General features: G+C 40.7%; 1 protein-coding gene across 4 annotated transcripts in view; it reads right to left on the reverse strand.

Moving 5' to 3' along the window:
• Positions 1 to 11054: 11054 nt before the first annotated feature.
• Positions 11055 to 24812, reverse strand: part of MTHFD1L (methylenetetrahydrofolate dehydrogenase (NADP+ dependent) 1 like) — a 144858-nt gene continuing 131100 nt past the window's right edge. For 2 of the 4 annotated variants that reach the window (XM_039707513.1, XM_039707515.1), the window contains 2 exons: positions 17490 to 17598; positions 11055 to 13930 (listed from right to left, as the gene is read on the reverse strand). In XM_039707513.1, the coding sequence (XP_039563447.1) occupies positions 17509 to 17598 (90 nt within the window). In that variant the 3' untranslated portion in view covers positions 11055 to 13930; positions 17490 to 17508. Of the gene's footprint in view, positions 13931 to 15739; positions 17256 to 17489; positions 17599 to 24812 lie in introns of those variants that run through there. The other 2 variants (XM_039707514.1, XR_005627266.1) reach the window with 2 other exon arrangements.

Raw genomic sequence — 24812 nt, forward strand, 5'->3', positions numbered from 1 at the left:
GGAGTTTTTAGTGATGGAAAGCAGAAGCGTTGAAGCTATTGCCATAACAAGGCAGAAAGAGCTCTTCAGGAAGTATCCTTCAGGGCTGAAGGGTGAAGTAGGTGGATCATATTTATTGAACATCCCAAGGGATGGGTTTTCTTTTAAAAATTTCCTTGCTTCTGATCAGTGAACAGCAGTGTTTCAGGATTCACTGGGTCTTGCTTTCAAATTAAAGTTCAATAATATTTCTGGGTGAAAATCTGCCTCTGCTGAGAGTGGCAGGAGCTTTGCTATTGATTTAGGGTGGGATAAGGTCTCACCAAGCATGGCAGGGGAGGGAGGATCTTGACCTTTCTTTTTACAAACTGAGGATGTAAAGAGGGCAGAACAGGTCTGCACCAAGACCCTTTCCAGGACTGCTGAGGTCCGTGAAAATTGCTCTATTCATGTTTCCCATGTTGAGGGCTCACTGGGTGTCTGGAGGTGGCAATGCAGCAGGATTTAGCATCACCTGGAGTCTCTGGCCTGAGCAGTGTCCTTCCAGAGAGCTGCCCTCACCATGTCCTGCTGCCCACTGCTGCTGATGGGAACTCTCGTCATGCCTTTTCTGAGGAAAAGGATTGGGTTTTGCCACACTCTGGATATTTTCATCCTTCCTGATTTTGATGTAAAAATGAAAATCTAAGTGCTTGAGTTCTGCAAGAAAATGTGGCTTCATTGTGAATTTTAGGGTTTTTTTTGTCTTGTTCAATTATTTGTCCATTAATGTCAGACAGGAAAATGTTTTTAAGAGTATTCAAAAAGTGATAGAAATCCAACCATTTCCTATAATTTCCCTGTGGAAAACATAAAAAGCTGAGAAAACAAATCCTCTCCTGTTTTGAAATGAACATTTGGAGATCTATTTGTTTCCATTTTTCATCTTGAAAAATAAATTTCTGAAATGTTTTGTCCTATCTGCCAGATGCCTTTGCTTGAGTCACACATTTTCTCTAAATAAAACCCCCTCAAATATTTGACACGTCCTGTATAAGCAGCAGTGCTTCTTACGTGCCTTTGATAATGAAGACCTCTTACCTAGCAGCAGTGACTGAGGAATCTCTTGGAAAGGAATCATTCCTATCTTTCAAGAACAATATTTTTAAAATCTTATCTTAGAGTCTTGGATCAATAGGATAAAATCAACATAAGTCTTTTATCAAGACTATACATTTTATCAAAGGGCTGATCAAGAACTGAAAAGGGATGTGGGTCCAAATTTGAGCAGAAGGATGAAAGACCATGAGTTGTGACATGTCTATCCCTGCCAACAACCTCTATGTTCAAACAAAAGACCTCATTCCTGGTAACCTTGCCATTGATTTTATCTTTAAGCACCTTGTCTGTAGTCCCACCTTCCTTTCTTCCCCTGATCCCAGCAGGGCTGGGTGGGTGTCAAGGGAAGGGCTCCAAACGGATCAATAGACTTTGGATCAGGCTATTGGTGATTACAGGGCTGTAGTAAAAGATTTTAGGTAACATCTAGGGTGTGTTCCAAGCCTGCTTTCTTACAAGACTAGGCAAATAGGATAAAGGTACACATAATTCATCCTTTTGTATTTTTATTTCAGTATGAAAATGTTGGCCAAACCTCCAATTTACCTTTGCCTTTCAGTATTTGAGATATTACTGTGTTTTATCCTACAGTGTATGGTTTTGAAATGTACTTTTTAAATTTAAAATATTTTTTAAAGCCTCATTTCAAATTTTCGAAGTTTACACACACATTTTTTTAAATTCACCAGAGTATTTTATATAGTTTAAACTATTTTAAACAGCATTGAACCAGTCAGAAATAATGCCATATAATTTCTTTTGAACTGAAAAATGAGATGTGTAAACTTCTGTAATTTGAATGCATCTTTTTCCACTGATGATGGTGCACAGCCCATTTAGCCTGCTGTGTCTTTTCTCACTGTTCTCTTGCTTCACCTTTGCTGAAGAATTTTGCAAATTTTGTGTCATTGCTTTAATTTTTGTTTTCATCTCTCAAACTGTGCTCCAACAAAGACACAGAACTACAGGAAGGTGAGTCGCAAATTTCTCTCACTCTCAGCAATTTCAGCAGGCGAGGGAAATGAGCCATTCCTCTGCCTAGCATTGCTTGGTACACACAGAGACACCAACCTGCCCTGCTGTGCCTCTCATCTTCCCACCACACAGAAACAGCTGCAGCATTTTGTCTCCTCCAGAAATTCCCCTGGGCCTGATTCTTTGCTCTTCTGTCTCCTCAGTCCCTCAATCCCGTGAACAGTAAGTGTTTGTCAAGCTGGCTTTTACAGTCACTAAATGGTTCTGCAATAAACATCAGGATCGTAATTAAGATGAAAATATGTTCCCTTCTATATGTCCTCAGTAAACAAATGCTGTAGGCCAGTGTAGAGCTACACAGCACATCTGAACCAACCATACAAAAGGGATTTTTCAAGGAAAAAACAGCCTGACACTGTGTGATGGGTCTGCCTTTTCCCACCTTGCTTTGTGAGCAGCTCATATACAGCAACATTTTTCTGTAGCAGCAGCAGTAATGAAGACCTCGGATGGTTTAAGTGAAAGACACAAGTGTGCCCTGAAGAGCTAACATTTGCTCACCCACAGGTGCAGAGGCAATCTGGCCTCTCCTTAAAGAGCAGCTTCTGAGCCTTTCACCAGAGGCAGCTGAGGCGTTTCTCATCACTGCAGCTCTGGAACTGCTGGGCAGCATTTACCCAGAGCTCTGAGAAGCTGTTGCATTATGCCCTAATGGTGTCCATGTATTGATCACAGGTAAAAGATTGCTAATTACACACGTTTCCGTGATTAAAACACTCAGGCTGAAATGCTGTTTCTAAATTATTCTGTTACACAACAGAAGCACTTTCCTGTTGCATCAGACCAAGGTTCTCCCTCCCCAGAAAGAGGGATCCGTGGGTCCTGCAGGGGTACGTGTCCCAGGAGCTGCCTAGTTCCTCCAGGGGCACAGGGAATGCACAGGGCATGGCTGGGGCATTGCAGAGGCTAGCAAGCAAAAACACCAGCTCTGCTTCCCCAGGCACCACAGAGCAGATAAACAAGGATGGGTCTTCTCTTACACGCCAAGAAAAGTAATGTAGTTATTAATCTCATTTCCTCAGAGAGAACAAGGGGTGATTTATTTGTATTTTACTTCTACAACACATTCAGTGTGTGAATTATCCCTTTGATTTCACACCTTTCCCACTGCAGCTGCCTTGCACCACAGAAATACTGTAGAAATCTCATGCTGGCTACAAAGAAAAGTGACCAGGAGTGAAAGTCTGGGTCTGATGATCAACTCCCATGGAGTAAAGCGTGACCCAGCAGCCAGTGCTCCTGGGGGAAGAAGAAACCGTAGGGACACAGGGAGGTCCCCTTGCTGGGGCATGTGAGAGGGACCAGCCCTGGGGATGGCACAAGGCCACAGGTCTGGGAAGGTGAGAGTCAAATCTCGGTAGCTGGGCTTTGGCAGGCTCCCAGCAGTGGTGGGGAAAATAGTAATTTGAAAAATGATGCCAAGATTAATTTTTCTTATTGTTCCAGGAAACCATAGTTCCTTAGTGTCTGTCCAAGGACTTGCAAGAGAAGTCCTGAATTTGTCCTTCCAGTATGGGCAATGAATAGTTGGAAACTGAGACTTTTGCCGTGTGTTGTTGAAATTTTGATGGAGAACTTTCCTCCATCAAATAAAGTTGATGTGATTTGAATATCAGAGCAGCATTGAGGTCCTGAGCTTATTTTCTCCTCTAAATGAATTTTTTGCTGACTCTCAGTCTGTACATTTTAAAAAATAAGTAAAGTCAGTTTGCTCCTGTTTTGAGTATTTTCTATTGATAAGATGCAATAAAGAGCACCAGGTTTATCCCCTGTTCATAAACCCTTTTTCAGGGCTGAGTAGGGCCCTCACATATGAGATTGTAGCAATTTAGGATTTTATGAACATTATATTACTTTGCAACAGATTTACAAACTTAAAGCAATATGACTCCTGATTCTAAAATACAGCAACAGAATTGCAACCAGAATTATGAATAAGTTAAAACATTACATGTAATGAAAGCATAGCCTGGCAAGAAATGAAATTGGAAAGTTTGTTCCTCATAAATTTCTATATCACTATGGAAAATATCTTATCTCTCTCCTATGTCCACTCAATTTTATCTCTCACTGTCTCTCTGTTTTCATGAAATCTATAGTCATTTACTTGTCTGTCAATTTACTGCTTAGGGACTGATTCAGTATTAGGGGATGGACAAACATGCAAAAATATCATGGTCAGATAAAATCAATTTCCTTGAGAAAGAATAAAAATAAGACTAAGAAGACCCCTTCACTACTTAGTAAGCCTTGGGATAATTTAATTATGCAAATGTATACAAAGTGCCATGGAGGATATAAATTTTACTGAACATTAATTGGAAGTGATCTATGGTACCACACAGAGGTATGAGTGAGCAGGCCATTTCCAGTTTGCATTTATGTGTGTGAAATGTGTGTGCACACAGCCCTGGCAGTGATTACCAGTGCTGAAAGCAATCACACGCTGCAGCTGACAAGTCAAAGATCAAGTAGAAGTTTTTTTGTAAAATGGGGAAAATCCTGCTTTGAATAACCAATGACTTGACCTTTGTCAGCTGTTAGTCTAGTTGGTAGCAATTATCCAAAGGAGATTAAATTATCAGTCTCAAGGCAAGGTACTTTGCATTTTGAACAAGACCGGGGATTAAACACAGATACTTTCTGAATGCCAAGGGAGTTTCCAGCAGGATAACGATTTCAGAGGAAAAGCACACTACTGTGAGTAAATTGCAGTTTTCTTCCCCCTTCCTTGCTCCTTTTCTTTAGCTTGAGAGTCCTGAGGAAAGCTTACCATGGGCTGGCAACAACACTGCTGGCTTATCCAGCAGGCTGCAAGTGGGGCAGAAATGGCAGCACTTGCTGTGCTTGCAAACCAGGCAGGTGCTGTGTGAGTCCTGCTGTGGGTTCACAAACAGCTGTGTGCCAGGACATGGTATTTTGTGGTTGGATGATGATTTCTAAGGCCTGACACCCATTCCTGAATACCATCCAGAGTCCCACCCACCTCCTCAGGAGCACCAGGCATTTCCCCAGGGATGCAGAGGACAGCCTGCCCTGGCTGGGCTGATGGGTGGTTTGTCTCAGGGGCACCATGGTGCCAGCCAGTGCCAGGATAGCAGGATTCAGCCACACCAGCTATTCCCATGACCCTCTTTAGCAGTGAAGTAGTTCCTGCAGCAGTGTCCCAGGGCAAAGCTGCCTGCATGGGCTGAGGCACCCAGAGCTGGTGGTTTAAACCCATCCATCTGCTTTCATAGGAGGGGGCTGTAGCTTTGCTGTCTCCACTGGGGTGAGGGTAGTTCTGGCCACTGGTCAAAACACCTAAGTCTATTAAACACTGCCAGACCAAAACTCCCAGGTAAGGAACTGGTGTGAGTGGATGTCACAGCATATGATGTAGTTAAAATGGCCACAATACACAGAGTAAAATCATGCAATTTCAGAAGACTTCAAGCATCTGCCCATACAAAACAACATAACTTAAAAACTGCAAACATCTACACCTCCTGTTCTTCAACCCAACTTTTTATACCCCTCACCTTATGTGCATTGCACCTCTGTTCCCTTTGGTGACTGGTCAGTGCACCTGGGCACTCTGTGTCTCATTGCTTTCAATGCTGTTCCCTGCTTTTCACAGCTGCAGCCCACTGGGGATGAGGCTCGGTGCAGCCCCACTCCCAGTTACCCCAAACTGTGTGCCTACAGGTAGGCAGCACATGCCCCTGCCAGACCTCCTTGTTACAGAGAAACTTAAAACACCTGAGGGCTGGGAGGGGGTGGAGTGGGAGTTGTTTCCTCTGGCTGCTCAGGGTTTTTCTTCTGTTTTCCCCCGAAGTACTTTGAAATAAGCGATCAAGCCATGCTCTGAAAGTCTGCAGGATGTGACGTGGATTATGACAACTCATCCAGGAGAATGAGCAGGTTAGTGGTCTTAATGTGGCTCCTTTGGGGGGCTGTAGGGGAATAGCTATGCCATGCTTCCACAGTCCAGGGGACTGGATGGTTCTGGCTGTCCTACCTTTGCAGCAAGCCTTTGGTTTTTTAGCACGTTGCATGAATGAGCAAGTCCTTCAATTTACAGCTGCTAAGCAGCCCTACAGCATGTGAGCTAGTCCCTAAATCTGTACGTGAAAACACAAACTTACTTAAATAAATTTTGTTTAGCAATAAATACAATGTTGAGTATGTGGTGGAACCTGGTGAGCTCCAGAGGTTCTTTCCCTCCTGAGTGGTTCTGTGTAAGCAGTGTGGGTAGGGCCAGCATCTGTACCAGATCTGAGTGAATATTTAAATTCTAAAATATTTTTATTAGAAAAAATATAGAGTTATAACCTGCTGATTCTATACTGGATTCCTTACCCCTATTGAAAGTATGAAAAAAAATATCTATTTGCCTGCTGGGAACTGGCATTTAAATAAATCGTGTAGCATTTAAAGCATGTGCTTGAATTTTTGAGTCTAGAACTTAAGTTTATAAACCTTGGGATTAAATAAATCGTGTAGCATTTAAAGCATGTGCTTGAATTTTTGAGTCTAGAATTTAAGTTTATAAATCTTGGGAGAGTTTGGGTTTTTTTTTTTTTTTTTGTTTTGTTTTGTTTTTTTTTTTTTGGTTGTTTTTTTTACATCTGTCATGCACATCTTTCTACATGGTAAACACCTACATCTTCACCTGGTGGTGGGCTGCAGGGAGCAGATTTTGCCCTGTTTGTAGGGTGGGGTGCTGTGGGATGCTCTGGCCAGGTCTTGGGCTTGGTGGCATGATAGCAAATGTCTGCAGTGAGTCCAATGATCCAGTGCTGATTGTGTCTGCAGCGTCCCCAGACACTGGTTTCAAGATCCAGGCGAGGTTTTCTTCTATCCTGCTGCAGCAGATGGCTGTAAACATTTCTGTAGCTGCTCAGCCTCAAGTCAAGCTGGTTGAGGCAATGTGAAATTCTAGGTCAAAAGGTGAAATGTTGCTAAATTTAAGGTTCAAGTTTATGTAGATGAGTAAATGGTTACTTGGACTGTTTCCATTTCAGTTGCACTAAGCAAGGTATGGTTTTCCCAGCATGTCTCCCTGCCACAGCTGGGTATCACAGCCACTTCACTTCAGGAGTTATAAAAAAGGTCCTCCCCAAACATGTTTTCCCAAGTATGCAAGCCTAATTGCTCCTGTGCATCCAGGCTTGTCTCTCTAAATGTTTGGATTTGGCTCTGTAGGTTCACTTCATCATCCATTATACAGGATTAAACAGTGTATTCTTCTGTCAGTTTGTTCCTACCACTTGTCTTCAAACAGTGGAAAAACCTGAGCATTAGAGATGTATGGGGTAAGAATCCATTTGCAGATACACAAATACATTGGATGGGATCCTCTCACTGGGAGAGAGTGAGGTTTTGTGACTTTTTTCTTTCGTCAGAGCCTAAAGGGACAAAACTGGAATACCAGCAGAAAAGCAGTGTTTTAAGGAATCATTTTTGCACCCAAGTACTACTTCCCCAAGCATGGTATTGGATGAAGATACTGCTGGTCCTTTCCAAAGGGTTAGAAAAATAAACCATCTGTCTTTTAAACAGCTCGTGAAACTCTTGGTTTGGTAATTGCAGGTTGTCTGCACAGCTCCTAGACGTGTTTAAATCATACTGGGTATAACTCTTCCATTTCTGCCTCCAGGCTGGTGTGTGGTTTGTTTGTTGCTGAGTAACTGCAGTTGTGGGATAGCCTCACCTTGGCTAAATTTGGACATCTCTATCTGTTGCAGTGACCTGCCACAGAGGAGGCACGTATGAGGAGGACTTGGTAAATACAGGAATCTGAGCCTGGAGCCTCCCCCCTCTCTGGGCTCCATGGCAATTGCTGCCACCCCTCTGCTCCCCTGCAGTTGCTGTAGGTAACACCAGGCACAAGCTCAATGCAAGATCATCTTCCTGTCTCTGGGGACCTGGTAACCCATGCTGTGAGGAACAATTGATGGGAAACAGCTTACAACACCTTGCTATGAACTGGCTCTTGGTCATCTCCAGCAGCATTAACTTTCCAAGTGTTATTATTATCACAGAAGCTATTTCAGATTTTTTTTTTTTTTTAAACTCGCAACATTTTTCCTTGCTGGTCATCTCTTTATCTACTATTTCCTAGTTGAACTTTAATACATTGTGCTGATTTAGTGTATTTCTTTAATATCAAATTAGTATTAAAATTTCCCTTTTCAGCAGCAATTTGCAGTTAAATGCACTTTTGCTTTATATATAGCCTTCTTCAGAACTGTTGGTGCTAAGTTATATACTGCTCCACTTAAAGGAATTTTTAATGTGAGATTTAGTGAAATTACTTCTTAGATTTACCTTGATTTACAACTGCTTTCATACAAATCTGTCCCAAAAGAGTGAACTTGATTCCTATGCTTTGTTCCTTCATTTACGATCTTCATCCTTTTTCTTCTTTCCTTGTTTTTGATTTCTCCCATACTATGGAGAATTAAGTAACTTGGATACTTAGTTATTACTGACAGGACTGAAGTTTAAGTAGTGACTGACTTTCAGTAGTTCAAGAAGCAGAATTAGGTACAGGTTTCATCCTGATGAACAAGCTTTTGCCAGGCGTTAATGTCTGACACTGACAGCAGCTGAACATTCTTAACATAGGGGAAAAATCAACCTCTGTATGGCACTGATGTGCAGGGCCTGGTTCATTAAACTGCCACCTCAAGCTAATGTCATAAAGAGCAGATGGGAGTTAGATGTTGGTTTTGTTGCTCTCCCTAGAAACCTCCCTCAGGGAGAGTTCACTTACCTCAATCACTTGGAAAAAAATGAACAGGTTGGAAAATGGAGCTTTCTCTGACTGCAATGGAGACAGCAAGGTGATTGAGATGAGCTGAGTGGGAATAGGTGTCACACCCAAGCACAGAACCAGTGAAAAAAGGGATTTTGTGTCCTTGCAGAGATTCTGTCTGCAAGTTGTGTAGAGGCTGATCTGCTGTCTCAAGTCAGACATTCTCCTCTCTGTTTTCCCCTTCAGCCTTTCCTCAAAAAAGAAAATGGAAGGAAATATCCTGGAGTTCAAATAGTGGGGCAGCTACATGTTATGTACATAAGACACATTTTGTACAAATACAGCCATAATTGTATTTTTCTAGAGAATAAATAGAAGCTGTTTGTGTGTGTGTGTGATAAGAACATGCAAGGGCTGCATTATACAGGCAACTAACAGGCTGTATCCTGAAAAGCTGAAACTCTTCTTTGGCATTAAGAATGTAACTTTGACCAGATGTTGATGGTAATTGAGTTGAAAGAGCATGATGGAAATTGCCCAGTGGGAAACAATTTAGCTTTTAAAATGTCATAACTTAAACCTTGATTTAGTGTATTGCATAGAAGTGGGCATGACTTGTATTTGATACATCCTATTTTTTATTAGTACTTTGCAAAGTGAACTTCTTAAGGTGCCTGTGGCATGTGTGTGGGGTGTATTCCAGCTCTGGGCTTCCTCAGTCCTAACTTTTGCTGCTCATAGGAGCACAGGACAGTTTTAAAAAGGTTTGTCAGGGTCTTCCCAGTTGAGCCTATGCTGTTACATAGCAGTTTAGCTCCTCCCAATCATTACTCAAAAGGTTTAAGTTAAAAATTTTACTGGGGAAGCAAATATTGAAGATTTTACATAAAAGCTGCATGCACAAATTGATTCTTGCTCACGCCTGTGTGTATGTAATACGTTACACTCAACCACATGGAGCAGGGAACTATTATTATGACCACACTTGTGAAAATATTTGAATTTAGCTTACTTTACGTAAACACTCTGGCCTTAACTCCACAGTGAATGGTAACATGTATAGCACAGCAGTCCTGTTCTCAGGACAAATGCCTGAAGGAGCTTTCAGCGTTTCCATTCCATCCCTCAAGCAGGGGGTCACATCTTGGCCTTAAAATTTTTCTCTACAATATTATCTCCAAAGAAAATGATATGAAAACCTGCATGTTTAAAGGGGTAACACCCTAGTAATTCTGTGTAGGGGAGAGTTAGCACATGCCTCCCACACTCACCCTTGGCTGATTGGGTGGCTGGCAGCAGGGCAGGCCCATGGGCCACCAAGAATAAATCCAGTGCTTGAGACCTGTTCCATATGGGTAAGGTTGAAAATTGCAGAAAGCTGAGAAGCTTTGGAAATCTAGCCACGAGAAGCATGTTAAAAATCCAGTACTAATGCAAACCACATGTCTGGGACTTCATTTAGCTATTTAGAAAACAGGAATACTGTCCACTATTTGCCTGCAATGTTGGATTTATTCCCTCACCTTCCCCATTTTATTAATTTGCACTCCCAGGATGTTTTCTGCTCTGTTATGGCCTAATGATTTAGCACCCATAATTCCTGAAGCTTTTGCATTGCTTGTGTTTGAATCCCACCTTGAGAAGCCCACAGATAATATTTCTGTACCTGACACTGCTTCACACGAATCCACCTGACAACTGAGAAGTGAAAAGTGTCCAACTGACCCTTGCATCTGACCCAGCCCTTCACGTCAAGGACCGAAGGCAACAGGGACAGGAAGGCAACAATTTTGGGACCAGGACAGGATGTTAGCCTTATGTGTCCTTCCCCAAGCACAAACCAACTTCAAAAGGGCTGTACTGATGGAGAAGAACCTATGGACCACCCTCTAGTGCATGGCCCTTTGTGGCAACAGACAGGTACCAAACACTTTCCTGGGTTCTGGGAAGCCAGGTCAGAGTCCCATGCTTTGCTCACATCTGGCACTTCACCACACCATGGCTGAGCTCCTCTCCCTCCTTGGCATAGCTGTGTTTAGCTGGAGACATGGGCATGAGAAGACTAAATGGCTTATGAGGAATTTAAAAAAAAAAATTCCAAAAGGAAAGTCACTATTTAAGTAGAGAAGATCGTAGAGAGAGAGAGAACAATATTAAATAATGAATGTATTTATTAATGAACTCAGACAGGCACCACTTGTGCAAAAGAAATGTTAGCACACAGACTTTATTTTCATGTTCATAGCAACTGAAATTCTGGAAGCCTGAATTTCAAACTACAAATGAAGAAACCTGTTACATGTATTCTGAAGTATTTCAATGTCATTGCAGAATTAGTGCAGCAGTAGCAATAACAAAGTATTCAGTCACTACAGAAAGCAGATCTTCTGATAATAAACAACGGCATGGTGCTAAACACACTTCAGCAAATGCAGGGATAAGCTTGGCAAGCTGCCTTACAAAGCTCTGGTTCTGCCATGTGACAGCGTTGCTCAGAGTAGATGCAAAAAACAAAGGAGTCCCACAGTCACATCCATGTAACAAGTGACACACCTACCAATAAGACTGATCTTAAAAAGTTTTCATGTTAAACTCTTCTGGAGGAAGCAGCTCAGCTGGTGGCCAGTAGCTCAATCCCTTTGGATCAAAGGACCAAAAATGCAATAGCTGGAGAGATTTTGGAGCTAGTTAACTAGAAGGGGTGGGGGAAAAGCTATGACAAAAGTGGCCATTTCAGCGTTCCTTGAATTACTGAAGCTATCTAAACAATATAACAAATCCTGTGCACATGACAGTAGAAAAATTACAGAATGTTTGCCAACTCTCAACTAAATGAGCTCGAATGGTGTTTTCGGGAGAAACTGCTGGATCAGATAAATGCTCCCAGCATGTGTGGCCTGAAGGGATAGATGGAGACAACATTATAGAAAGCATCAAAGAACAGCTTGAGATGACTTATAAAACTTGTTGCTCAAATATCCACATCCATATGGAAGCTTCACAAACAATCAGACAGTGCCACATTTAGTATCCAACACTGCATGGGGACAATTCCAGTGCACCTGCAGGGGAACCACAGTGACTCCAATAAAGGCACAATTATGTATTTTCTGAATTTCTCTGAACAAAATGGAGGGAAAACCTTGTTTATTTTTCTTGTAAGGAAGCTACTAGGAAAACTATATCTTGAAACCATACTTATTTTCTTCCAAAAGTCTTTGGCTATTTCTTGGCTAGATAGATGAGTGTGTGCAAGACTAAGTTACAACACTGTTGTGTGTATGAATAGCATTGAGTTGCATTTTGTGGCACAATTTAATAGAAAATATAAGAAATCTCTCTTCCCAGCAGCTTTGAGAGCTTGAATCTGACTTTCTACTCATCATGTTTGTCATGCCCCAGTGTAATTTAAGCATCCACGTCTAGGCTGCTATGAGCTCTATCGTCTAGTAAGGATAAAATATTAAATTGCTCTAGTTTTTACACTTATCTTCACAGCAATCCCTGTAATGCTGGAGGACGATGCTATGAATAGCACTGAATGCAGTCAGCAGACATTTCCGTGCTAGTCCAGGGAAGGCACAGACAATTAATTGTCCCCAGTTTGCTCTACTGTCCATAATTATAGGTTTGAGTTTATAAATAACAAAGCATGATTTTAAGAACCAAAACAAACCCCTCAATTACTACAGAGTTCCTGAGATAATTAAGTCTCCAAATGTGGCTCTGTAGAAGGGAACCAAGGCTACACTGCAAAAGTCCATAACATGCAGATGTGCGTAAGCACAGCAAAGTGACAGGATGGAAAACGTCACCAGGAAAATAAACTCTCTCATCATTATTTCACCGCTTTTTACCTAAAAAAACAATGGCCTATTGTCTCAATTCACCCTATTGTTCTGTCCCATTTTTTGTTATTGAAGGAACCAGCAGTCAGTCAGCGAGAGTTTCCTGAGGAGTAGCAGTTTGGAAAGTTCAATGCAGCATCCTGTGCCTAAGACTTGTTTTGCTACAAGTTTTAGGAAAAACCAGGAAAGTAAAGTTACTGAGACAAATTAAAGCACACGGTTTGTAATTCAGCTTGTTTGAATACCCCTTCAAATGGAAATACCCTCCACTTTTACAAGTGTGGTCATTAAAACCTTCAAAATGAAGCAGAAAAAAGCTGTGCCCTGTCCACATCCCCGCTTGATGGACGTTCCTCTGTTGTTGCTGGGCCGTTGTGTACTGCCAGGGAAGAACTCTAGGTCGGGAGCCAGCACAGCAGGAGGCTTCATTAGCCATGAACAGGAGCAAAACAGTGCTTCAGAAGGAGCAGTGCCCTGTCTGAACAACCAGCTTCACCACAACAAGCACATAATCAGCTGGACAGCCTGTAACACACGCTTCGGATAAAGACAGCCCTATGGATACAAGACAGCCGTGGCTTAAGTGTTTCAAAAGATCTTTGCCCAACAAGGAAACAAATTATACATTAAAAACTTTTTACAAAATACATGCTCTGTTCTTTCTCTGTTTAATATCTTCCTTGCTTGAAGCTTGGCTGTTGCCCAAACGCATCCAGAGCAACGCTTGATGATAACTCAAAAATGTGCAGTTAATCTGTGTGTAGTTTCAGCTCTTGAATGCCAGGAGCAAAAGTGTACTTTTCAGAGAGAAATAGGCTTGGTCACACAGCATAATCATGTTTATGCAAGTTTTTAGTAGATAGCCAAGATAAAGGAAATACTTCTGTGCACTCCTCTGACAAAAGACAAAAACTCTGAGTTGAAAAACTGCTCCTTTTCAATGTCATTTTACCCACAAACAAGCATAAGCCCTAGTAGAGAGCTTCCTGCATTACAGAGAGTAAAACTTTAGCTTGCTGTGTGTTTTTTTTTCTTTTTTTCTTTTTTCTTTTTTTTAAACCTTACAGCTATATTTCATCATAAAAACTAGTTTGAAGAAAGAGTAAACTTTTGCTCTTTGGTCTATCTTGACATTGCTCCAGAGACACATAACAGGAATATTTCAGATTCATTTTTTGTCTCCTACTTGCAGGAAACAGGAAAGTTGGAGTTCTTAATTTTCAGGCTTCTGAAATGACAAAGATAAGAAATTTATACATTGAAACAAGATATCTTTGCTTTCTTTAAAGAAAAAAAAAGGCATCACATTCTAAAATGAATGCTTAAGTGAAATGGGATATTTTTGCCTTAACCATAATAAACAAAAATGTATAATTAAGCTATATACACCTCCTATTTATTATCTGTGCAGCTCTACTAGGTGAGAAACAAAAATCTGTACTCGTACTCCAGCATGATACAGACTTCAGACTGCACATTACTGTATTAATTGTTGCTGAGTGAAAGTTAATACTGCAGAATGAGACTAAAGGAAGTAATTTTTTTTGCTCATAGGCTTAGCTCTGTGGATGTAAGGGAAAGGTCTTAAAACACTTCCTATTGGTATTTGAATAAATTAAGATGAAAACATCTAACAAATAGTTTGAAATTTTAGAACGCCAGTTTTGGTCTCCTCTCTCTTTATGGACTTCTTTATGGCCATGAAGGTGCTCACAGGCAGAGCTCTGGGATTCCTCTCAAGCTCAGAAAAGCTCAAAGTATCCAGGCTGTGTGTTAAAATAACTCTGATGCACTGCCAGTGTTGAAGAGAAGAATGTGAGAATACATCAGACACTGTGGACAGTGGCAGCCTTACGAAGTCTCAAGCAACTGAGGAGAACAATTTCCCCCTGCTGCCATCAACCCAGTAAGAGCAGGCACCAACGAGCAAATATTATTTTTTTTGGGGGGGTTTTGTCTTTTTTTTTTTTAATTTTATTTTAAATTCCTTCCTACTGGCAGACTTGTCTCCAGGTGAGCCTTACTCTGACTAGTGCTCTCTACAGACAGCTCCTAAGGAAACAATTTCAGCTTTCTCAGTGTATGACTTGGGCAGTATAATTTAAATAGGACAGTGCCTAGTGATGAGGACTAGCCAGATTTCTTTGGGTTCATTTCTGTATATTAATGTTTCATTTTTTTGGTAGATCGTGTTGCTCCTACAGAGACACTGCAATATTTTATACCCATGTCTTGGCTATTTGTCAACAGAGAAAAACAGAGTTGACTTTTATGATAAGATTTTTGCTTCTATGACTTTTTAGAGCATGTTCAAATGACTGGTGTGAAGTGGTGGAGAAAAATCAGAGTGGCAAATGACACCCAGTGTTTTATCTCAGTCAGAGCCTCACACAGCATCCTGAGAAGCAGGAACTTCTGCCTGTATGTCTTTCACAGATATGAAGATATGCACAGGTCTGAAGATATGCATTGCAGAGGAGGATATTAACTGCACACTAAACAAATGTTCTCAGCTCTATAGGCATGTTTATAATGAAATATCTGCAGCCCTTCCACAAATTTCTAAATATTTTTCAATTAAAATGTCTTAAAGATCTGAATCAGCCCTAATGAGTTGGCAAAACACCATATTATTAGTAATATTTCATCATACAATAAAATGCTGAAGAACTAAAATTAAATGAAAAAAACCCCCTTGATTTGCCATGACAGAAACAAACCCACAAAGACCTCAAAAGCACAGTATCACCTACAGTGTGGGTTCACTTCAGTGTGTATGTGGAAACAAAGAATACTACTAAACTTCACAGAAAGTTGGGAGTAAAGACTACATGGGACTATTATTTCTCTCTTCTTCCAAAATTAGCAATGTACAAATCTAGCATGTGAACCAGATGAATTCTAGAACTAATGGACACTTGAGTACCTTGTGTGGTGCTCACTGGGTATTACCATACTCTCAAGGCATTTGTTAAAGGTAGGAACACAGGTGAGCATGTACCTATATTGGTGAAAAATATATATAATCAAACTGGTTTTTTATTTAAAAGGCTCAAACTTAATGAATCATTCATCTGTCAGATGCCAACAATACCTCCATAATGAAATTAGAATAATTTATTAACATTTGGCTATACATGCTATTTCCTACTTATTTATTATGTTTTTGTGACTTCATTAGCATTTCTTTTTACATCTGACAAAACACCATCACTGACTAAAAGCCAAGTTTAGCATTTTCATTTCATGTACAGCTTCCAATGAAAGGCCTTCACAGTTGGAATGGAGTATTTTGTCTGCTTAATTACTGTTGTTCTTCCAAACTCATCAGTGCCTGGTTTGGATGGATTTGTGTAAGACTAGGCAGTAAACACCCAATTAAGCAGGCTGTGTGAATCTGCATATAGATTTTACATTAGGATTCTACAGTCATTCCAAATGATTCAGAAGCAATTACATGGCTGACACATGATGAATCAATATGTATGCATGAAGCTGCCAGACATATCATGCATATCAGTAACAAAAATGGGATATATGCCAAGGAGTGGTATGTGCAGTGCTACCCAGCCACAGAACAGTCAGGGATGGTTTGCATGCAGGTAATTACCTGTGCATGCAGGTTAATTTTCAAGGTAGGTGCTTTTTACTTGTCTTGACTGGCACACACAAACTGGTGGAATCTGCTCTCACCAGTTGTTATGTGAATATTGTGGCATTCATGTGAATGTGTGGGCAAGCAAACAGTTTGCTTGGTCTGGTTGGGTTGTGCAAACCTCTCCCCTCCTCCAAATCCATCAAAACACAGAAATAGAAAATGAAAGCCCCTTCTCTCAGTCCACAGTAAGGAAGGACTGCTAAAGCACAGCTAAAGCACGTGGGCACATCCACCTCAAAGCTGTGGCTGATCTGGGGTTCCATCACAGTCCTATTAGCTCACAGTAATAGTGTTGTTCTGTCTTAAAAAAAGAAAAACCCTTTTGCTCTCCAGACCAATCTGTTGGGGGAGAGAGCTAAGTGATGAAAGGAGAGAATCCCATGACAGCCACACATGGTTTATTTCAGTCAGGGTTACATTCTCTCTTACTCCACTTATTATGTTAAAAGGTTAAAGTGGAGTAGCATGAAATATTTTCATAACATCTTGTATTTTTAAGTGAGGAACATGTGCTGCACAAAATTAAAGCAGGACACCAAGAAGATTAAGTACTTAGAGAAAGGGAGGAGGTGGTGGGGGAACTGCAACCTTCGAGGAAAAGGGAGAGAATCCCGCATGAAAACCAGGCTAAGAGGACAGCTTTGTGTTCCTGAAATGCTTATTACCATTTGAGAGAGATGACAGCAGCTATGAAAACAAAAACATGAAAAAACAAAGCAGAGCTCATGAACACACTCAGAAGTATCTTCTGTGCTATCTAGGTAATGACAGACACACACTGCCACGTGAGTGCTGTATCAAAGAGTATTTCTTTTGAGGTAAGTAAGACGACATGGTTTCTTCAGACTGCCTTTTTCCATAGCCAAGAGTGGTACAGTTGCAGAACTGGCTCCTCCTGATGCCAAAAATCCAAAGGCACCATTAGTGGACAACAGCAAAGTGCCATTCACCCATCAGCAAATGAGAAACCCAAGTGATAAATTGCACATTATGGAATACACCCCAAAGTGTCTGAAATCCTTACTGAAACTAGAGCCCAGATAAACTCCTGACAACCTTCCATACACACATACTAGGCACAAACATCCTCCCCCAAACTGGAACTGGAAAATAAAGGCTGTTGACTGACCTGAATTTGGATGTCACTCTCAAAACAAGCCTTTCACTTGCTCTGTGATGGGGTCAAGGTCAATGTCATAGAAGCACGGCCTTGTGGGCAGTCCTGGCATGGTGCTCATCTGTGGAAACAATGACAGTCAGTTACACTCCTGCACCTGGAAGCAGATAATCAGTCTACCCTTGCATGTAAACCTTAGATTAAGAGAAAGGTTGCAATTTTCAACACAGGCTCGACCACAGATGTGATCGGTACTACATTTTTTATTTCTGCTAAATATGTCAAACTTGGTACTCTTTTGATGAATTTTTAAGTATGAGCTCCTAAAAAACAAGAAAAACAAAAGCCAAAAAATACAGGGTAGCACAGCAACCTAAGAATAAAGTCTATAACAAAATGAATACCCTTTGGTACTTGCTTGTTCCCCAAAATATTTATCCAGAACATTTATCCATTTATATCTCCTGAAAAAAAAAATCACAGGGTAAAGTTGTAATTGTATGAATTTACCTGGTGATATGAACATGTAAAACTCAGTCCTCTCCCACAGAAAACCAGAATATAGAAGCAGAATTAATCACAATACTTACCTAATGTCAGGAGCAAATTGAAATAGTTCTACTAAAGATACAGGAATTACAGCTGAATTCTAATTTAGTAGTTAGAATTAACAGGTTGAGATACCAAGCTAAAGCAACCCAATTATCTCAAACTATGCATAATTAAGATCCTGATCTAGCATAAGATACTAGCATCTGCATACTTTTAAACATGTGAATAGTTTCATGGAACTAAATTACAGAGTTAGCTACAGCTCTGCTCAAGCTATTTATACTATTAATTGAAATTGGCATTTTTAGCAGCAATTAAAGGCACATGACTGACACTGAAATCTTGAAGTGCCCCACAACAGTTTAAGCCCCTGTAAATCAGAGGTTCCCCCATTTCCCAACTCCCTGGCTCAGGATTCTTCGTTCATCCCTTGCTAAGGAGATGTCTGGAGAGCAGGTTTGGCAGAATAATGCTGTTTTTTTGATCTTCTTCATTTTCTCCTGTTTCAGCCCCTTAAGCCAGGAGGCGCTTCCCCATTCCCAGTGCCCCCACTGGCACAGTGTAAAGGCTGTGCCTCTGGGGCAGTTTTAAAACAGGACCAGTTTGGATCAACTTGGGTCACATTGGATCCACACCCTGAATATCTCACTATAATTCCACAAATTCAAGGAACTCTAAAAACAGCATTTCATCTTAATGACTCCTTAAACCCTTTTGATATCTTAACCTCATAAGTGGAGAAAGTGGAGAAGAACCCTGCTATAATAGGCCCTATATTAATACCTAAATTAATGAAAAACCTTACAATCTCTCGAAACAAACCTGGAATTCAACTTTGCTTGTCTGTTGGCTGAGAGTCTTTAAAACTTATTTGCTAGATTTTGAGGAACAAACTTTTTGGCAAGTCAGCAGAGTTCATGAAAACTGGTGGTTAACCTGCCCACAGAAGGTAACCTTAAAACAGGGCTGTGTAGGAAAAAAAATTATACAAGCTTGAGTACCAGAAACACTCCAAACACAATAACCTACAGAAAGGGTCAGATTAGGGTATGTCTTCATGAGTGACCTAAAACAGCTTGCTGGAAGAGGGAAGTTTCACCCTGAGAACCCCTTGAATGATTCCTCCTTGGAGCTGGCTCTGGCACTTTTACTGTAACCAACCTTTTTCAACACACTGAACTGATGTCAATGTGTTTTTGTGGCCAGGCTTGGTTGGCTGATGACCTAAATCTGCTTACCACATGACCAGATCACCTCCAGGCCCCAGGCTGTGCCGAGGGAGCAGCCAGAGTACACTGTGGCCAGCCATCACCTCCAGCTCTCCAGCAGAGAGCTCAAAGCCAGGCAACCTCCTCCCTCTATCCTCCCTAATTCCCCAACAAGCACAGCTCAGCTACAGTGTTTGCTCTGGCCAAAGGCGAGCCCTAACAGGATAATTGGCCTCCAAAGAGGAAAAACTTATGACCACCATCCTAGCTGCTCCAGAGTGCCAGACTTCCAGGCCCCCCACGCTCTGGGTCAGACCGTGTTTCGTTCTGTCAACCCGACATGCTGCACGCTCCAGCATCTCCCTCATGCTTCAGCTTTGCTCTGAGCACTCACGTAATGACTCCATCATGGGAATACAAGCAAAATGTAAAACCTCCCCAGCACAGTCCCATTTGCTCTGGAGAGTAAATGCTGCTGCCATTTCAGAGGTTAATCCTGTACTGAGGAGGGGGAAAGGCGCCTCGGGAGCTCAGTACTGGCGCAGCCATCATCTCACTTGAGATCTAGCTCAGAGGAAAAACAATGCAACAAGCTCTTCTAGTGGCTCAGGACATTTCCTCTGTTTTTAAATATAGTTCTTCCTGATGTTTTGTTATTGTACGTAGTAGGATTAAAAGACAAAACTGTCGGTTTGTGTTGACCAAACCCTGCCTCTGACTGCATGACATCATTTATTGGCTGACACTACCCTGGCATCTCAGCTAAGTACTAAAACACCTTGCTACTACTATTCTTTATCCATTGGCCACAGTAGTTGAACTACTACATCATTAGGGTTACTTAATTATTTTCTGTCTCAGATTCCTTCCAGTTTCTGAGTTAATGTTTCACAAGGAACTGCCTTAATGAATAACATCTCACTGGGAGGGGAATGAACAAATTGCCAAAGACAACTTTCTGGTTACTTTGTGTATGGCAGTTCAACATCTGAAAGCAAACTCCCAAATTCCAAGGTGTTTTTTTTTTTACAAATTTTTAATAAATTGTAGCTAATTTAGAAGAGTTTTTCCTTTTTTTTGTTAATATTTGTGGGGTGCTTTTTTAGTTTTCTTTTCTTTTTTTTAATGTTTGTTTTTTTGTGTTTTTTTTTTTTTTAAATAAGAAATATTAAATACAAGTCCTACATATTTCATATTTTGGACTATTTTTTTGTTGTTTTTTCTTTCATAGGCACAGTTGTACACCAGTATAACTCTACTACATTAACTAATGAAAAGTTACTACATTTAAAAAAATGCAAATAACAGACGAGTTTATTGCTGGTTTGGGAAATACAACTACTCTCCTATTGAAAATTGCAGTCAACGAAAGGGAATAGGTTCATTTGAATTAAAACCACTGCTGCATAAAATGAAGTACAAGGCAAAAAAAAAAAAAAACCACCTCCAGAAGAAACACTTTGGAACAAATACTTATGTGAATTACAGACTGAAAATAAACTATGTACTGTCATTTTTCCCATGGCCCAGACTTTCAAACAGGCAAAGCCATGTAGATTTATGATCATTACTCTCTGCTCTCATTATCTGTACACACAGAGGTAACCTGCAGAAGAATCTATCCCTTTTTCATTACTTCAAGGTCAATAGGAGGAGATGGCTGACTCGCTGAGGAGAGTACTGCTGATTATTCCCTCTGCAGCCCTCCATTTCTCTCCTTCAACCACAAAGACAGGAAAGCTCAGTCTGCTGCAAGGCTGCAGTGAGGCTTCACCTGCCTGGCTTTCCACATGGCTGCAGGATCCTCTTCCCTCTCACTATTTTCCATGATGCTGAATGAAGGCATTAATAAGTGAGTTGGTCTTTACTCCAGCAGGCATGATCCAGAGGGATCCCGCTCCCTGACCTCAGTAACCAGAGCCCAGATTTTTGTGCATGGAGGGGGAAAACCAACCACCCCCTGGCTATGGCACATTCTGTACCTGCACAGTGCCCAGCAGACTATCTCCACCTCCCCAAGGCTTCCTGAAATAACTAATTACTAAAATTACTTCAGTTTTAAAATTTGAAAAAAGAATGAACAACGAAAGAGAAAATATGCTTAAAATGTAAATTGGTAATTAGCAGGTATGTACAGTATGAGATAAAACCCACAGAAATTTATAGTCATACAGCAGCTTGCTTGGTATCTCATAAAATATATATCCTCTGTATATTGCCCAGAGAGCAGCACTACTCTCCACTCTATTGCAACAACATTTGGGTTGTAGCTCTGCAACATGGCACAGCGTGGCTGTGAGAAAAGAACAGGGTGAGAAGTGGAGAATGACAGCTCCTCATCCACTAAAAATCACAAACTGGGTTTAGATGGCTGAAATAATCAGTACTTAATTTGAACAAAACTGCTACTATCACACTTTTCCTGGGAGAAGGAAAATATAAGGCGTAAACTTGGTATCTTAAGGCTTAATACAATTAATATGAATGCTTCAAGCAAAAAAAAAAAAAAAGTAATGCAAATAATTTAGGAATTAATAGGAACTACTTTTCTAGGAACAGACCATTTACAAACTGTGCAACTGTCCATACATCCATGAGAGTGAATCAACTGCAGAAAGATGATGTGAAAAATACAGTGCTATTTGTTACTACGGCTCTCTGTGTTTAGAGCAGCAAGTCTTACAGTCACCGTATCCTAAGGATCATTTACATTCTTGGAAATGCACAGCTGGTGGAAGATAAAATACAATTTTAGTTAGAATGCCTGAAGGCTACTGTTATATCAGCCACTTACGATCCTCCAGAAGTTTACTTACATGACTGAACAAAAAAACCATAATGAGCTTCCTTACAAATGGAGAATGCCAGTTATTTTCAAGAAAGCCAAATGAAAGTGTTGCTCCACACCTTCTCCACAAATGCATCCAAAGCTACTGGAAGAGTAACTAAGTTTCATTTAAATTACAGTTGTGTGTTGACTTTTAATTTGAGTTGGCCATGAGATCTACATAACAGTTGTACACTCAAGCACCAAGACTCTGCTCACCAGCTTTGTTGTGGTCCCATGAGGAACGATGCTGCTTAGCTTCCTTTGTTTATCATACCTATATGCCTATCAGTGGTTGACATCCTGCCTTTGAGATGTATTCATCCATATATGTGTGTACATTTTTTTTCCTTTATCTATATGAAAAGATCCTAACAGAACTTGAGGTTGCCTTAACAGGGTTAGCACAATGGCATAATTTGCAAAACAGATGGTCCCGAGGACCACATCCAACTCATGTTTAGTGTCTTTTTCACCTACAAGACAAGAAGTGTTTGTTTTACAGGCATAACATGGTTTCTGTTGAAGAGAGAAAGAAAATGCTTACATAAAGTACGGCAAACAACTCACTAGAAAATACTGAAAAATCAAAAAATAGCTTATAGAGGAAACCTCCCTATTCTGTGGGTTATGGAGTTAACATTGTGTTTGACAAAAAACAAAAGTAATTCACATTTTTTAATTGTATCCTTTTGTTAATTAAATGAGCTGTAACAATTCACAACCATTTCAAACTTGAAATACCGCAGAAAACAGATGTTGTTTCTCCAGAGAATCCAGCATGCACATGACTGCGGATAACTCCTCAATAAAATCTGATGGGATGAATTGCATATCCCACACTCCCTCAGCAAGAAACAATACAAGAGGAAACTCAAGAGATTTATAAATAGTGCTATAAACCTGTATGCATTCTGGTCAACGTGCCAGAACTTGTCGGAATCCTGAGGCACAGCACGGAGGATCTACGCTTCAGGGTTTCAGTAACATTTCCTGGTGTGAGTTACAGCCCTGGAAGACAGATCCACCACCAGAAATTTGTTCAACTTCAGCACATCTGTCAGTCTCAGGGCATGCAAAGGTGAATGAAATATGTTTCTGAAGAAATCCTTACAGGTCTCCAGTCCTGCCTGCCCTTAGGTGTGCTTTGAGTGCCAACTACTCCCACTGACACGCGTGGTGCTGGCCACGCACTGGAAGCTGGCACCAGGGGAACTGCAGTCCATGGAGCAGGAGAGAGAGATTAACAGTCAGCTCACCGCACTGCATGGCTGGTGTGTGCAGAACTCTTTACTGGATCCCTCATGGTCCCTGCACTCTCCATTTCAAACCTATACTTGGAAATACTTCATGAGACTGTCCCTGCAATGAGGGTTGTGGGTAGGGCTCCAGCACTCTGAAGCATGGAACTGTGCAAACACTTCCAATGATCAGCCACTTATTTCATCTTCAAACTGGACTGTCCTACAGCACACAGAGGCACTCGCTGTGAAAAGGGTACAGAAAAATTAGGCAGCATACATTAAGCACTTCCAGAATCAGCTTGAAGTTTGTTCCACAGAACTGGAAAATTCCTCCAGTCTACAGAACTCTATGACTTCAAAGGTAGCACAGGTTTTGAATGATGGAAAAAAAAATTGCATGAAAATAATGAAAGAGAACAGTTAAGAAAACAGCACCTCTTAAAAGCAAACAAACCTCCAAATCTCTTATTAGGAAAAGCAGATGCATAATGGAGGCAAGTTCGTGCTTCCTTCAATAAATATCAACCTTTACAAACCAATAAATTCAGTTTTGGAAATGGTAATGTTTTTAAAAAATTACTTTAATAGCTACATAATGTTTAAGAAAATATTATCTCATTGTTTTTAATTGCCTGAAGATAACACGGGTTCCTGAAAGCAGCTAACCAATGATCTTTAGTGACTGTTTAAATAATGGTTTACTTTTAAGTTTTAATGAAAATTTGCCAAACCTGATGATGGCCACAGGAATTAGGGAGAGCGAAGATCGTATTTCCTTCTCAGGAAATCCTTAACAGGAAAGGGTCTTGCTGCAATGTCTAAGAACAACCATAGCATGAAACTCAACACTTTAGCAGCTTTCAAAATGGTTAAAATAATGTTTGAAAAGATGATGATGCTACTCTGACATATGCTGTAGTGTTCCTTGCAGTAAATGGCTCTTTTTCACTCGCATGTTGACTGATCTCAGGTGCAGAAATCCATCTGGCATCAATTATTATATTATAATTGCCTCTTACTTTGATGTTTTACACATTCTTGGCAATAGTTCGATTTTTGTGAAAGGATTTACAACAACAAAATGTATGGACATTGCTCCTCTGCTCTCAGCATCTGGATGAAGTTATAAAGGTACTGAATATTGATTATACAATCCAAATTGGCCTTGCTGCCAGGTGCTTAAGGTAGGCAGAAGCAACTTGTGCCCAGCTACATCATCTGGAGGATTACCAGGATGCAACAAATTACTCATCTTGAATGGAGATGATCTGAACCCAAAAGTGACCTCCTGGGCACCCTAGGGAATAAACAAAACCCACACAATAGTCCACATCTGTCCAGTACAGCTTTTGGAGAGACCTTTGGATGCATATCCCAAAGGAAGCAAGGGATTTCTTGGTGAATCAGTCAGTGTACGGGAACTCAAATGCCACTGTTAGTGATGTGCTGAAGGACCAAAGACCCAGAAAGGACATTTTTCTAGCTATTAAATAAAATATTTAGG

This window comes from Passer montanus, unplaced genomic scaffold (assembly GCF_014805655.1).
Source record: "Passer montanus isolate IOZ18808 unplaced genomic scaffold, ASM1480565v1 scaffold2, whole genome shotgun sequence".
NCBI lineage: Eukaryota > Metazoa > Chordata > Aves > Passeriformes > Passeridae > Passer > Passer montanus.